At 52.5% G+C, this 15,543-nt stretch overlaps 7 protein-coding genes across 7 annotated transcripts; 4 read left to right on the top strand and 3 right to left on the bottom strand.

Annotated features, from left to right (window-relative positions):
• Nucleotides 1–15: 15 nt before the first annotated feature.
• On the top strand, nt 16–1,650 carry TRVA0_036S00518 (uncharacterized protein; the record flags this gene model as incomplete). The annotated part of the gene is made up of 1 exon (XM_076686336.1): nt 16–1,650. The coding sequence occupies one exon, from the start codon at nt 16–18 to the stop codon at nt 1,648–1,650; it is 1,635 nt and encodes a 544-aa protein (XP_076539409.1).
• Nucleotides 1,651–1,760: 110 nt separating this feature from the next.
• SPT2 (Spt2p) lies at nt 1,761–2,843 on the top strand (the record flags this gene model as incomplete). The annotated part of the gene is made up of 1 exon (XM_076686335.1): nt 1,761–2,843. The coding sequence occupies one exon, from the start codon at nt 1,761–1,763 to the stop codon at nt 2,841–2,843; it is 1,083 nt and encodes a 360-aa protein (XP_076539408.1).
• A 78-nt stretch (nt 2,844–2,921) lies between these two features.
• RAD4 (DNA repair protein Rad4p) lies at nt 2,922–5,654 on the bottom strand (the record flags this gene model as incomplete). Its single annotated transcript, XM_076686334.1, has 1 exon — nt 2,922–5,654. The coding sequence occupies one exon, from the start codon at nt 5,652–5,654 to the stop codon at nt 2,922–2,924; it is 2,733 nt and encodes a 910-aa protein (XP_076539407.1).
• Nucleotides 5,655–6,344: 690 nt separating this feature from the next.
• Nucleotides 6,345–7,640, top strand: KAR5 (Kar5p; the record flags this gene model as incomplete). Its single annotated transcript, XM_076686333.1, has 1 exon — nt 6,345–7,640. One exon carries the CDS (start codon nt 6,345–6,347, stop codon nt 7,638–7,640), a length of 1,296 nt encoding a protein of 431 aa, XP_076539406.1.
• Nucleotides 7,641–7,775: 135 nt separating this feature from the next.
• Nucleotides 7,776–9,647, bottom strand: ROG3 (arrestin C-terminal domain-containing protein; the record flags this gene model as incomplete). Its single annotated transcript, XM_076686332.1, has 1 exon — nt 7,776–9,647. One exon carries the CDS (start codon nt 9,645–9,647, stop codon nt 7,776–7,778), a length of 1,872 nt encoding a protein of 623 aa, XP_076539405.1.
• A 2,334-nt stretch (nt 9,648–11,981) lies between these two features.
• On the bottom strand, nt 11,982–12,870 carry TRVA0_036S00408 (putative NADP-dependent mannitol dehydrogenase; the record flags this gene model as incomplete). Its single annotated transcript, XM_076686331.1, has 2 exons — nt 11,982–12,762; nt 12,824–12,870. The coding sequence occupies 2 exons, from the start codon at nt 12,868–12,870 to the stop codon at nt 11,982–11,984; spliced, it is 828 nt and encodes a 275-aa protein (XP_076539404.1).
• A 1,256-nt stretch (nt 12,871–14,126) lies between these two features.
• Nucleotides 14,127–15,515, top strand: TRVA0_036S00386 (glutamine synthetase family protein; the record flags this gene model as incomplete). The annotated part of the gene is made up of 1 exon (XM_076686330.1): nt 14,127–15,515. The coding sequence occupies one exon, from the start codon at nt 14,127–14,129 to the stop codon at nt 15,513–15,515; it is 1,389 nt and encodes a 462-aa protein (XP_076539403.1).
• Nucleotides 15,516–15,543: the final 28 nt, after the last annotated feature.

Here is a 15,543-nt window from a genome sequence, read left to right as displayed (position 1 = left end):
GTTTTAAAACCTCCCATGGCGTTCGAACCCTTCGATCCTTCCGGGGAAAACGCCGACCTGGCGTTCAGCATGGTCGTGAATGAAAGCCCCGGGACAGACCTGAGTTTCGGCCAGAGCGATAGCAAAGCACCCAGCGATAGTGCCCCGGCTCCAGTCCCAGTCCCACCAGTCACCTCAGTGGGACCGATCCAGGACGCCAGCATCCTGCCCGTGGAAGATGAATTTACCCGGGTCATGAAGGCGATCAGCTCCAAGCTCAACAGCGTCACCGGCAAGGTTAACGAGCCGGGGATCAGGCGCCTGGCCCAGAAAAATAACTTTGACATCTTCGAGGAGAACATCCCCGCGGGCAAGCGACTGTCCATTGGCGGGTCAATTATCCTCATAGACATAGAGGTGTCCCCAGAGGACCAGATTCTTGATGTCAAGCTGTCTTTAGGGTCCAGTGTCAAGCCGTCCGATGAAAAATACTCGTTACTGTCCAAGCAGATTGCCCCGACTGCGGACGAGGTACTACTCAAATCTCTTAAAGAAGTCAGGCTAACTGAGTTTGCCAAGATCTTGAGGCATCTGTCCCGTCTGGATCGGCTCTCTACGCCAGACACTGTAGACTGCTTTGTCTCGTTGGACGAGCTGTGTACAGCGCTTTTCCAGTTAAATGCCGAAAACTCTGACCCTTTCTCGCCGTACGGACTGCCAGTGAAGAACCCAAAGAGCCGCCTTGGAGTCGGACTGTGGTACTGGACCAAACAGCGGTACCGGTATGACGAAGACGGTAGGATTGACGACGCAGAGAGATACTATGCCATGCTCACAATTAGAGACCTCGTGGGCGGAGAATCGCAGTCAGGCGTTCGCTACTCTGCAAACTGGCTTAAGAGCCCAGTCGGTCCGGAGTGGAACGACCCCGAGCCGAATCTTGAGGCCAAGGGCATGTTTACCCTTGAGCTGGATCCGCCGGTCATCACTACTCGAGAACTGGCGGCCAAGATCAACGCCAACTATGAGTACTACCAGTCGGAATACGAGGACTCGGGGTCCATTGTCTCTGTGCAAAGACCTCTTCATCTTCCCAAGACCCAGACCAAGGAGTACCTTATTGGCTTCACCAAAAGTGTCCCAGAGAGGCTGGTGAAGGTGAATTACGTACCCATTTCTCATCCTCGTGAGATTCCGCGAATCCTTACTGCACTGCGCAATGCCCGTCTTCTCCAGTCTCTATGGCACAGTGTTACAAGCCACCCTGGCAACCAGCTAGCCGAGCAGACCGACGTCGACAACGAAGACTACTCCTTCGCAGACGCTATAAACGAAGACGAGGATAAAATCATTGAAAACTCAACTACGTGCTACGTCAACGCCTACCTGACCCAACTGCCTAACCAGATCACCCCTGTGTCTGACGACTCCCTCCTCGCGAATCTCGCACTAGGCGTAAGCATCGGTGACGAATCTTACACCATAACCGTCCAGGACGGCGCCAAAGGCACAATTACCGTATCCCCGCCCAACGAAATCCTCAAGCGAGCCCTCGAGCTGACCGAAGACGTCGTGGTTGGCCTTCATGCGGCTGGGAATGGCGTTGGTGCGGCTGAACACCGGGCTGGGACCGCCGACGACGCAATGCGCCAGCAGCCGGCGATGTATTGAGGAGGGGGCTCATCTTGGGTGTTTGTCACACTCTCACAACACACAGCAGCGCAAGCAGAAGTGATCTGATTTGCAAAGTTTTTGGTGCGGTTGACCAGAGTTCTCCAGCCATGAGTTTCATGCAGATGCTCTCGATGGCGTCTGGTGGCTCTAAAGGGGCAAAACCGCCGACAGTGGGTGCCCCCAAGCCACCGGCGACCGCATCCTCGTCCTCCAGCAGCCCTGCGCTGCCGAATCGAGCAGCCTCCGCGGGCGCAAAACCGTCGCAGAGTGTTAACCCTCAGCTGGGCAAGTTCTCCATGTCGGAGGAGGAGCGCAGGGAGCAGCAGAAGCGTATCGACCGACTCAAGGCGGAGCGGATGAAGGAGAGGGCCGCCAAGGAGGCGGCAAAGCCTGCTGCTAAGGCCAAAACTGCGGCTCCCCGAAAGCCCAAAAAGACCGCAAGTGCACCACCACCCAGCTTCAGTACGTCGAGATCAAGAACCGCAGCAAGCCCGAGATCACTACAACCAGCTGCCCAGCCTGCGAAAAAGAAGCTCTCTTATGCTGAGCTGATGAAGCAGGCTGAATCAGTGGATTCCGAGGGCCTCAAGGTCACTGTGAAATCCCGCCCCAAGAAGGACGAGAAATCTTCGCGGGGCAGTACGCCTAGTATTGACGCCCCCAAGCCTGTAAAAGAGCCTGTAAAGAAAACGGCGCCTCCAGTCCCTGCTCTAAGAGCTGCGGCAAGACCAAGAAGTACTACGAATCGAGCGCCCCAGAAGAAAGAACCTCCTAGGCCAAAATCAGCAGAGCCCAGGCCCAAGGCTGCTCCAGCTCCGTTCAGCAAACCAATGCCCAAGCTGCTGGAAAAGCAGAAGCGGAGACAGGAACTGGAGAGGAAACGGGGCAGGCATTACGACGACGAGGATGATGACGATCTGGACGATTTCGTAGTAGATGAAGATGACGAGGAGCTTGAAGAAGATAGAGGCTACGACAGGGACGAGATTTGGAAAATCCTGGGCCGAGGGCGAAGAGCCCCAAGAGTATGGGACGAAGAAGATGATTTGAGTGACATGGAAGCCACTGGCGACCAGGTTTTGGAAGAAGAGAGACGAAGCGCATTGCATGGAAAACGCGATGACGAGGCTGAAGAGCAAGAGTTGGCTCGCCGTGCAAAAGAGAAGCAGCTGAAAAAGCGCCGACTATAACTAACATTAGACTAGTGCATTCAATTTCGTTATATATTGTTCACGCATCGTAGAGTTACAATACTTTACAGTAGCGACCTATTCTGAAACGCCCTCCAAAAGTTCCGATTCGGATACAGAGTCTGGGTAAACGTCTGAGCTATTTTCTTCATCCTCAGTTGACTTTATCCTGCCAGGCGCCTTTCCGGGAGCATCTGTAGCAGGCACTCCTCTAAGCTTGTTAGGCATAGCATTCGAGGTATCAGGTTCAACTTTTGGAACCGACTTCGCCAAACCTTTAGTGCCATCTACCACACTAGCGTATGGTCCGTTTTGGTCATCAACCACGTAAAAAGTGTGTACTGGAATATGGGGCATTTCTTCGTCAGTGCTCTCCTCCACCGTTTGAAGTTGCAGAATGTTAGGTATCAGGAGCTGCGCCGACGGTGAACGACTGGAGTCACTGATCTCAATGATCTCCTTCGCATTCGTCTGCTCATCATCTGACGAAGACAGTTCAATTTCTTCCACTATGGGAACAGATCGCTGGCTCTTTCCATCAGATGGAGCACCTCCTCCAGTAAAAAAGCCTCCTCCCTCTTCTTCCATATCTAGTTCCGTCAAAGTTTCTTTTGTGCGAGAGTCAATGTTCTCAATCGGCACAAATCCTCCACTCATATGGTCGTCATCAACTCCCGCATTGCGTGTCCCAGAAGGAATGAACCCTCCAGTCGCATCATCCTCTTCATAAGCATCCCCGATATTCGCATCAGAAGGCATAAATCCTCCAGTCACGTCATCCTCATCCTCATTAGGAGGTACAAGGAGTGCTTTGCCCGGGAGGAAACCACCCGCCATTGCCTCTTCTTCGGCTTCTGAACTGGCGGCCTCTTCGTTGGCCTCCTCTATGATGTGGCCATAGCGCTCGTTCAATCGGTGCTGGAGAGCCAAAGCGCTGAACATCTTCTTCCACATCATTAAGGCCGCCAAACGCTCTTTCTGCTCATCCTCACGTCGCTGCTCCTCCAACAGCTCCTGGTAGACATCCATGACCGTCTCTGCATGTTCCTCGGCGACGATTATACCCGTCTTCCGCGGCATCATGCGCCGGTTCACAAACTCGAAGCCAGTTACTGCATCGGCATAATCGACTTCAATTAGCCTAGCAGCAATGGCAACATTATCATACGGCAAGTGGACCGCACCAGCAGGCACCATTGATGGAACATATACATCAATATTCTTGAATGCATTTTTGGGGACAATGCCGTTTTCGACAGGAGGCGGAACGTACAATTCCGTCTGCGCCTCAGAATAGAGACCCTCTTCAGCGTCCTCGTCACCTTCGATTATACGTCGCTTTGCTTTCATGCGCTTTAAAGGCTGGGATTGAGGCTTTACAGTTCTTCCGAGTCTATACCAAGCCATTGCAGACTTCACATCTCTGATGTCCTGCCTACTGAAGACTTCTATCGAACCATTCTTAGTGGCGAGTTTGCCACATGGCTTGGCTGTCTTCAGCAGGACCTCCGATTGCTTCAAAGTCTGCACCAAGGCAAATCGGGGATGATTCCTGTAAGCCTGTATAGACGTGGGCAGAGATTCACCGCTTTCGCGCAGGTTAAGCTCGGTCTGCTCCCGCAAATACCTGTCACTTGGACCGGATTCCTCTGCAAACAAGAGCATTACAGAGTCCCACCACAAGTCGCCACTAGTTAGATAATTAAGCCTTTTCTTGAGCACTTTGGTTCCATACTGGTTGGTGTATCGCCGTGTTACATCAACAGCTGTCCCATCAGGATTGAAAGCAATCACATACCGCAGTAAGTTGCACTTGTCGGTACCTGGCGGCTCAAGCTTAGGCTTAGTCGAGGCACGTACAATGTCGATATATTCCGCAACGGCAGGATCTAGGGTCACCCAATGTTCAGAATAAGAATCGTACGCCTCGACCCAAAATGTAGGATATTCCGATTGATTCGACTTTATACCTGAAGGGTTCTCAATCGTGTCCTGCTGGTTTGAGCCAATAAACGGAAGAGACGAAGTGAAGTCCAATGGCTGGATCGAGCAAACCAGCCTTGCGTCGACGTCAGCCGCCCGGAGGGCAGCCACAAATCCCTGCGCCGAAACGTCGCGCGAACCTCGAAAGGTCAGCACCCTTTTGACAAATTTCTGAAGGTTCAGTCTGGTTTCCAATACGCGGTCGCGCAAAAAAATATCTGACCACTGGACATTGTATATGCCTCGAGAGGAGATGCGGAACCGCCTTTTCCAGTGGTACATTGCGTGCCGCAGCCCATCCAAGAACTTACGGGACTTCAATGTCAGGGATAAGTGCCCTGGTGGATGCAACTCTTGCATTGTTGTCTGAGTGAAGCAAGTCTTGAGTCCAGTTCTAAGCGCGTAACATGAGCACCACTTGTTTCGTACGCGAAGGTGGTACAGCAGGGACAAGATGTGGATCTTGTGAACGACGATCCGGTGTTCACGCTCCTTCTTTGGCAGGACATTGGCCTTCTTACGCACTTTTTTAGGTATTTCAATGATGTCCTGCTTGTTGATGGTGATATTGAGTGTTCCTTCGTCCTCGTCCTCGTCCTCGTTCTCACTTGGCAATTCAAAGTCGTTCACGGGGACTTGATTCAACTCGACATCCTCCCATTCTTCGTCTTCGTCGTCATCGTCATCCTCGTCTTCTTCAAACAGCTCCTCTACATCTTCGGCAGGTATCTCTTCAATTTCCGCGCCTTTTTCGTTGCTTCTGGCGGTCTTTCGCTTCTTTAACGGACGGTCTTCGCTCTTCTTTGCTTCGTCAAGAATATCGCCCATCATGCCATAATAAGCTTCCGGGACGCCGCCAATCGTTCTTCCACGAGAGCTGCTACCCTCAGGAACCCTTGACACTCTACGCTTAGGACCCATTGGTGTCTCCCATTGTATCTTGGCCTATCAGCAACCGTGTGGCTATCGTCTTGCCATTGGTATGGTGAATTATATTCACCGGGTCGGAGATCCGATCGCCAGAAACATTTATCATGTACCGGAGTTACCTCCGCCGCAGGCCCGCTCCCACTGCGGCAGAGGTAAGTACTGGAGTGTCTACCATTAGTGAATGATGTTCAAGTGCTATCAGTCTCTACCATGTACCTTTAAGTCGGGCTTTATCTGATAATCAAGGACGCTATAATACATTCAATTCAAAGGATGGGATGCACAATGTCATTAAAGCTAGGTGGCACGTTTGAGCTAATCGACCGTTTGTGCACACAACCGTTACGGGACTGGTTGAAGTCTCAATTCCATAAACCTAAAAATGCCTAAGCTGTTGCTTTCTAATTCAAATTAGTGCAGATGCAGCAAAATGGCAAATACTATTGTACTAGTAGAGTGGTGAAATGATATGTCATATGCACTCCGAGGATTGCCAGAAATGGTTAGTAACAGTATGACCGTATTGAGAAGTCTCTCCAACAGATATAAATGTTGTAACACTCCAATTGCATTTGTCAACTCCTCGAGATGCTTTTCCAGGAGCTGGAGATTATTCATGCGAACACAATTAACAATTTACAAGAATTGGTTCCTGCTCCAGCATCCTCTTGTATCCAGGAAGCAATCATGTCATTAGTTCCAAACTGCGGAGATATCAGCGATAGCGATAGGCTCAAGTATGGCATCCGGCTATCAATCTGCGAATTCGCTTCTGCCGGTATTGATTATCCGGCGATCTGTGACAATGAGGCATTCATACGCCTTTGTGCCAACCAGCTTGAGGGCAAAAGTCAGTGGTGGACTACACTGAGTGGAAACACTCGGGCTGTGAATGTCATTTGTGGGGAATATTCAAGGAAAACGTATGCATACCAAATGGTCCAGGCGTTTGAGAATGTAAGCTCCGTTCACCGGCAGCTTTACCGAGACCTCAGCGCTTTGGTGTCCCTGCAGAGAGAACGAAGCGACAACTACGTTGAGGGCTCCTTTGCAAAATTGAAGTCGATGCAGTTTTCGGTCGACTATTTACAGGATTCAATCGCTGTTTTAAATGACGCAATTGTTTCTGCTACTGATTTTGGCGTGCGAAAGATTGATGATGATGTTCAGGCTGCTATCGAATCGCTGGAGAATATGAAAGGAGTACAGGAGAGGTTGTTTGCACACTCGTTGGAGAGGTTCGGATCTGTTTCTAATTCAGCTTATGCCGAAATCGAGTCATTGTCGGAATTGGTAGGGCGAGAGTTCTTAGCCCACAGTCGGTCAATTGAGGCTGCAACAATGCGGCGGCAAGAGATGAGCGGCCTAATCGAGCAGCAAATCATAGACCAGAGAAGGTCACTGGAATTGTACGCTGAAATCGAGCATAATTTTTTGCATCTAATGCAGCTGATTCTAGATGGGTACAACGCCAGCCGACAAGATCTTGAAACGATCAAAGGACTGCACTGTGAACTTGGCAGCAAGCTTGAAATACTTGATAACCAAGTAACAGAGTTCAACCATTCTCTGGCTCGCGCAATGGCGTGGGTATCCTTTTCCGGACCCAGAACTGCAGGAATAGTTCTTGTCTTAGCTGGGGGTGCCGCTTCTGTCTACTCTGTCGGGCGCAACTTATCTATTGGCGTATTAATAGGTGGTATAGCATTGGCTGTGTTAAACAGTTATATCTGGGTGTTGTTATCTACTGCCATTGTCTTTACCTGTGTTTACTCTCGTCTTGCCGAATGCAACACGACCAAACCAGCCAAGCCACCACCTACCCCTAACCCATCATCGACCGCTAAGCCATCAGCGAATGCCTGTCTAGAGTTGTATTTCTAGCCATTCCGCATTCATAACCATCAAATGCCTATGTAGAGGTGGTATTAGTGTAGTATTAGTAAATATTAGCAAATATTAGTAGCTCATTATAGAAGTTTCGGTCGTCGTTAAGAATAAATATGCTCTATCAAATCATTAAGAATGCTTTTTGCCAAAGGTAAAAAGACTTCGGCTGCTGGAACTTCGGTGAAGCAACGAGCTCAATGCGGAAGACGAGGTGTTTCGACTGTGGTTGCCAAACGTGCCAGACTGGTGTGAGGAGGTCTGTCTCGATGAGGACCCGCCCACCGAAGACAGGGGAGTCAAGCTGTGGATGTTAAACGCACTGCCAGGAGCACTGCTCGAAGGGACGCGCATAGGTGGTCTCTGGAACACCGGCTCCGTTTTTGGGGATGAGGGCAGCGAGCCCGAGCCAATGCTGTCGTAGCCGTACCCGGGTGCCAGCTCGACATCCGAGTCATCCGGCGACCGAACGGCCGTGTCGTAGGACGGCACTCGCGACATGGCGTCGACATCTGGCGTCTGGGCGGGGCTGTGGCCGCTTGAGCTGGCGGGGTACGAATAGTCATCCAGCGCTTGACTGTTGCGTTGCTGCTGATGAAGCTCGAGTCTCTGGAGGCCCTCGACGAGCTGAGACCGGTTGACCGGGTCAAGCGCGGTCATGCCGAGCTCGGACGCCGGGTGGTCGTTGAACGAGCTGCGCCGCGACCGGAACGGCGTGCTTTCGTTGGAGTTGGCAGCCGAATTCTCGCCCGACAGCGTCACCTCGGACCACAGCTTGTCGTAGATGTGGTCCTGATAGTTGGGCGGGGCCACCGAGTCGAGCGCATAGTTGGAGTCGCTGCCGGTGTGGCCGCGGGCGGCAAACAGTGATTCTTCCTCAGGCGCTGAGCCCGGCACGACGACGCGGGTCGGATCGAGCGAGGAGATGGCGATGGAGGGCGAGATGAATAAATAGATGGGCAGCGAGGCGCGCAGCTCGGAGACGTGGCCGTCGGGGTTGAGGAGGCTGATGATGAACTTGAGCTTGTGGCCAATCTTGATGTTCTGGCCAATCTGACAGTCCTGGGCGCACTTGGAGAGGCTCGACGGCATCTGGACAAACTCGGTGACCTCCCATCGGTCCATGCCAGCGGTATCTTCTTCGGGGGCTGGCCGGATATGCTCTGCCACCATTTTCTCCTCGCTGAAGCTCTGATAGAGCGCCGGCGAGGTGATGAGGTTCTGGGTCTCAATGAGCTGGACCCGAATCTGCCCGAGTTTGAGTCCCTTGAGCAGCGGCACGAGGATCATGTGGATCTGGGCGAGCGAGCCAATGGCCACTGCCTTGGACGGCGTGTCGATTGTGTAGTCGACCTTGTTAGGCCAGGTGTTTTCCAGCGACATTGTCTGGGAGAGCTCAAATGCGTCGGCACCAATGGTTCGCACGATGCGCAGGTGCTTGTATTTGACCAGGTTGTTGGCGAAACGACCGCGCTCTACCGTCGCCTGGAACCGGTACACGATCTGGGCGTGCTCAGGGCCCTCTACGGATTCGCAAATGTCGCCGGGAAGCACAACCTCAAACGGGAACTCGTGGTTCCCCTGGTTGAGTGCGTTGACATGGGTCGACGACGAGTGGTGGCTCTGGCCGGTGAGGCTTGTGACATTGTTTCCGAGGTTTGTCAGATCGGTGGTCGACGAGGACTGCGAGGTACGCCCGCTGCTCCGCAGCTCGAGGTTCGGCCACTCGTGCTCATAAACGACCTTCTCGTGCTTGACAGGCCGCGACGCGGCGCCGCGCACCGTCTGGATCTGGTCAGTCCACCGCAGCTTCATGACGGCCGTCAATTTCAGCGACACGCGCTTGATGGAGATGTTGTCCAGGGCAGCCAGAACGACCGAGCCCTGGAGCAGCACCGACGCTGCGTCTTCGGGCGACCCTCGGATCACCACGACATCGCGCTCGGTGCCTTTTAGCCGGATATCAAACAGCGACACAGGGCCCTGCGACTTTTTCAACGGCATAATGAGTGTGTGTATGTTGATGAAGTATTTAGGTTAATAAACAACCGTCTTCTACTTCCACTATAGTGTTCTCACTATAGCTTTTCTTTATAGCTTTCCTTGTCGGTATATGGTCTCCTACCAGGCAGTTTTCAGGGATAAATCTAGATATTCGGGAGAGGATTTAAAAGGAGAATTTTGGACGGACTCGAGTATGTATATATGAAAATGTAAACCGCAGGTTTTTTCATATACAGGGTCGCATGCTACTGATCCGAAATGATAAGCTTTTGGCAGGGGCAGGGCTAGGAAAGGGAAGAAAAAAAAATGTTTCACCCGTCGGGTGCCAGCCGTAGCTCTTGCTTGAGCCGGGTGTGTCTATAGGGGCTATAGGGTGTTCGCCGGGTACTCAACCACTTTCGACAGTTGTTCAGCTGCTGGCGAAAGTTCAGCTGCTGGCTGGTAACCGTCGATTGCTGCGCGGATGAGCCAATTGCTTGCTCGTATGCCAGGCACATTCAGCATCTCCGATACATGGCACTGCATGCACCGATTGCGCGATGGGCCAGTAGGAGTTCCGTCGCGCGGATCGCACCATTCCGGTCCGCACGGCTGAACCAACCCTCTCATTGACTTCCGCATAGAGTAACCCATATGTACTTGCCGTACTAGTACAGCCCTGCCCTACAAAGTGTATACGGGTAGGTTACCAGACTCTGCCAAGTATACGATGCATCAGCCAGTTTTTTTTTTGGTCCACGTGAAGGCACTAGCAATCTTTGTACTCGCATTCTTATGCACACAGTCCATGTAGAGATAGGAAGATCGGAGATATATTAAATCCGATGCTATCAATACATGGTGCGGCGTATTGCTCTCCCGGTAGGAAGATACCGGGTGCCTTTTCAGTGGGCAAATGATAAGAAACAGTGATCCAGGCGCCGGTAGAAAACACCCATCGCCCTTTTGCTTGAGATTCTCTTGACTTGCATGAGATGGTCTTAGCTTTTGAGTGTTGCCGTTGTGCCTTCAGCCGTTGCACAACGAGGCTCAGATCTTAAAAATAGTAAATGCAACGCATTGTCAAACTTGACCGTTAAGCAGACTTGCACAGGGCCCGCTATGGTAATTAGTACTACCGTAGTACAGTATGTGTAATTAGTACGCGTAGTACAAGTGGCGTTATCGAGGAGTCATGCAGGATGCATTGCTATTCACGAGATCTCGAGAGCTGTAGCTTATCGGAGATTCATAGCTATTTAGGGCAGGCACTCCCAAGGGCCTGGAACTTCAGGGGCAACCGGCTGTGGTAGATTACCGTAGTAAGTAGCGGTCTTACTCACCATCTAAGGCTTATCGCATATGATGGAAGAATTGGGTATTACAACTTGACCAAGAGTTGTATCAGCCTACGAAGGACAAATGGAAATAATGTATGTAGTTACTCTTCTCGATTGAGTTAAATTGGTCCTATTGAGGCGCAATTTGCCACGGTTATATCGATTGCTGTGAGTCACTGTAGTACGTTAGTGGCGGCAGGGATAACCGTCGTGGCACTGGAGATAGGAATTTAGTTACTTCATAATAGCCTTTTCATCCGCATACACATGAGCGAGTTCTCTGTAGCAAGTTTTCAGATCCAATTTGCTCGGTAAGTCGGTAAGTCGGTATGCCGGTAATTCCGGTTGTATATTGGTATTTATGGTAATCCAGGAGGTACTGGTTATCCAGTCGGTCTTGGTAAGGGAGTCCCAATCCCCAAAGTAGTGCTAGTAATTAAAAGTAGCTAGTAATCCAAGGCAGTTTTAGTAATTCCAAAGTCCAAACAGTAAATGGTCATCCCAAGTAGTCTACCAAGGGAGTCCTAGTAATCCAAAGTAGCTAGTAATCCAAGGGAGTTCTGGCAATCTCAAACTAGTAATCCAAAGTAGCTATTAGTATTTCAAGGGAGTCCTGGTCTCCAGTACCTAGTAATCCAAGGGAGTACAGCTCATCTTAAGGCAGCCCATCCAAAGGAGTCCTAAGTAGAAGATTTTCCAACACTACAGCTAATCCAATATCACAAATATACCTAAGTGAATCAATCAATTTTAACTTTACGACTTGTAATATATTCAATGACTCTTGTAGAAGGACTCACTATAATTATCGTAGCTTCACAACCAGTTGGGTTGCTAGATCAAAACAAACAAACAAACAAACTGGTAGCAGTACCTGAGAGCGTTCGAATAGTTGTGCCCCTCCGCGCAGCGGAGCTGCAGGGGGGTTGAGGGACTGATCCCCCAAGAAGGTACTTCGAAAGAATCCGCAGAGAAAGGCACATTGCATTTGGTCAAATATATATAATTGGACAAGTTACTTGCCAAAGACTTCGTTCTTTGGGGCTCTTGCGACGCCGTCGAGGCCGGTGACGTATGACTTGGTGAGACCGCCGTCGACGAGGAAGTCCTGGCCGGTGACGTAAGAAGCGTCGTCGGAGGCGAGGAAGAGGGCGGCCTTGGCCTGTTCAATGGCCTCGCCAAAGCGGCCGGAGGGCAGGTGCACTGTTCGGCGGGTCTTCTTCTCCTCGGTGTCGAGGAACGCCTGGAGTAGCGGCGTGTTGAGAGGACCCGGGCAGAGCGAGTTAACGCGGATGTTCTTCTGGGCGTAGCACACGGCGAGCTCGCGGGTCATGGCCATGACGGCGCCCTTGGAGGCGGTGTAGGCGATCTGGGGCGTGGCGGCGCCCATGATGCCGACGAAGGAGCCCGTGTTGATGATGGACCCGGACTTGTCGTGCTTGAGCATCGAGTCAATGGCGTGCTTGCAGCCGAAGAATACGCCCTTAACGTTGATGTTGTGGGTCAGATCCCAGATCTTCTGCTCCGTGTTGAGCACGCCGTCGTCCTGCGGGTGCATGATGCCGGCGTTGTTGAACATGACGTCCACGCCGCCCCACGACTCGACTGCCTCAACGAGCGCCTTGACGTCCTCCTCCTTGGACACGTCGGCCTTCTGTGCCGCGACCTTGACGCCCGCCGGGGCGTACCCCTTGACGGTCTCCAGCGCCTTGTCCAGCGCCTCCTGGTTGATGTCGCTCAGGAGCACGTTGCCGCCCTCCTTCACGAACTGGATAGCAGACTCCAGTCCAATGCCGCTACGAAAACGCAATGTTAGCCTCAATTGGCCCGCTACACAACCTCTATCATAGTACCTACCCAGCCGCGCCGGTGATGATGCAGTTCTTCTTCTCAAGTCGGCCCATTTTTCACTTATTCGCTATCTTTGATGGTGTTGTGGTGGTGGTGATTTGTCTTTTAAGTACACCCCGGCCGACTCATCATCGCCCCGCTTGGTCTCTCCGAGTCCGGGGATGCGCCCCATGCCATGCGTCGTAGCCGCATCCAGCACCGTGTCGGATCGTGTTAATACCGCAGCTATTCCGGAGGGGTCATACATGGAGCAACTTTAGCCGATGCCTTCGGAAAAAGAACCCGTTGATAACGGGTACTCGCTACCTGATGTACTTAGGCGGACTGAACCCCCCTGGCACTCCGCTCCTGGAGATCAGCCAATTGACTCGGGGACCTCTCTGCGAAGCGGAGACACGGGAGCTCGCTGGCCCTTTGAATACTTTCTACCTAGTGTAAGTGAGGGGGAGGTGGGCCCCCTGGGGCTCCGTTTCGCGATCAGCCAATTGACTCGGGGATCTCGAGGGCTCGAATACTCTCTATCTAGTGCAATATTGAGGGGCGGACCCCCTGAGGCTCCGTTCCGCGATCAGCATTGACTCGGGGACCTCTCCAGAGCCACGGGAGCTCGAGGGCTGGCCCTCGAATGACCCACTTATCCATAGGAGTTACTTATTGAGAGCTTGGAGAGGGTTTGCATTGTGCGACTTGTGGAGAATGGAGACCGTGTAACTTCATTGTCTTCTCCTACACAGTTCTACCTTTTTCGTGATACACCGAAAAAACCAGATTCGGACTCTCCACACTTACTCCGGACGTTGATATGTCCAAACATAGCTAGATGACGATGCTACTCTCCACAGTTACTCTGGACGTTTTGCATAGCTCGATGACAATGCGACTCTCCACAGTTACTCCGGACAGATGAATTCGGCCCAGCTCGATGACGATGCCCCGCGTATAGCGGGTTTGGCTGCCTGATCGGCACGGGTCCCCCTCACAGCCCTACGCGTACCCCACCAGCGAAATTAAGCCGCGCTGTGGAGCAGATAACGGATATAACACGTATAATCGCCTGTGACTTCCGCAGCTTAGTGCTTTCTGCATTGATAGCTGTAATTCTTTTATAAGTTTGCAGTAAAGCACTTTTTTGGTACTTTATCATTCCTGCGTTTTACAGTAAAGCGGAGTTTTGGTAATTCCCACGTTTACAGTAAAGCGAATTCCTGGTTACAGTAAAGCGCAGTCTTGGTAGTGAATCCTTGGTTACAGACATCGAATTCCTAATTAGCGAATTTCTGGCAAATTTGAGATGACGACGATCAAAACGATGGCGGAGCTGGAGAAGGCTCTGGCCAAGGACACCTATGTCAAGGTGGCCGGTATCGACGCCGACGGCATCCAGCGAGGCAAGATCATGTCCAAGAAGAAGTTCCTGTCCATCGCCGAGGAAGGGTTCGGGTTCTGCTCGGTCATCTTCGGGTGGGACATGCACGACAAGACTTACTCGAAGGACCTGCTCATCTCCAACGCCGACAACGGGTACCGCGACCTACTGGCCCGCGTCGACTTCAGCTCGTTCCGCAGGATCCCCTGGGAAAACAACGTGCCCTTCTTCTTCATCTGGTTCTGTGACTCGGAGACGAAAGAGCCCATTGCGCCGTGCCCACGGTCGCTGCTCAAGCGCGTGTGCGAGCAGTACGAGACAGCGTTCAACGGCACCCCCATGGCCGGCGCCGAGCTCGAGTTCTACCAGTTCAAGGAGACCTCCGAGTCGCTCCAGCGCAAGAACGGGCTCGACCTGACGCCGCTGACCCCGGGCATGTTCGGCTACTCCATCCAGCGCCCGACCCTCAACAAGGACTACTATTACGACATTCTCCACACCTGCGAGCAGTTCGGCGTGCCGCTCGAGTCGTGGCACACCGAGACGGGCCCCGGCGTGTTTGAGGCCGCCATTGGCTACGCCCCGGCCATTGAAATGGCCGACAAGGCCAACTGCTTCAAGCTCGCCTGCAAGGCGGTAGGGCCCAAGTACGGCATCATGCCGTGCTTCATGGCCAAGCCACAGCAGGGCATGCCGGGCAACTCGGGTCACATGCACGTGTCGGTCGTTGACAAGAAGACGGGCAAGAACCTGTTTGCCAGGGACTCGCCGGACCCCAACCCCGAGTGGGAGGACATTCGATACCTGAGCGACTTTGGCCGCCACTTCCTGGCCGGCGTGCTCGCAGGGCTGCCCGACATTATGCCGCTTATGGCCCCGACTATCAACTCTTACAAGCGACTCGTCGAGCACTTCTGGGCCCCCGTCACCGTGTCCTGGGGGCTCGAGCACCGAATTGCCTCGATTCGGCTCATCTCGCCTCCCACTTCCTCGCCAAAGGCCACGAGATTCGAAATTAGAACCCCGGGTGCCGACGTGCACAGTCATTATGCGCTGGCCGCTATTCTCGCGCTGGGGCTGCGGGGAGTCGAGAAGAAGATTCCTCTCACCATCCCGCCCATGGGTAACAACCCAGACCCTGATTCCGTCACCCGACTGCCAAAGAGCCTCGCTGCTGCCACACTGAAGTTTGCTGCCAAGGACTCTCTAGCTCGAGAGGTGCTCGGCGACGCGTTTGTAGAACACTACGCCGCAACGCGACTCGAGGAGGTCAAACTCTGGGACGACGCAGTTACCAACTGGGAAGTTACGCGATATATGGAGACAGTTTAGATCAATACTTGGGCTACTTTGAAGAGAT

Source organism: Trichomonascus vanleenenianus (assembly GCF_965637985.1).
Source record: "Trichomonascus vanleenenianus strain CLIB 3782 genome assembly, contig: TRVA0_036S, whole genome shotgun sequence".
NCBI lineage: Eukaryota > Fungi > Ascomycota > Dipodascomycetes > Dipodascales > Trichomonascaceae > Blastobotrys > Blastobotrys vanleenenianus.
This window is presented reverse-complemented; position numbering and strand designations above follow the sequence as displayed.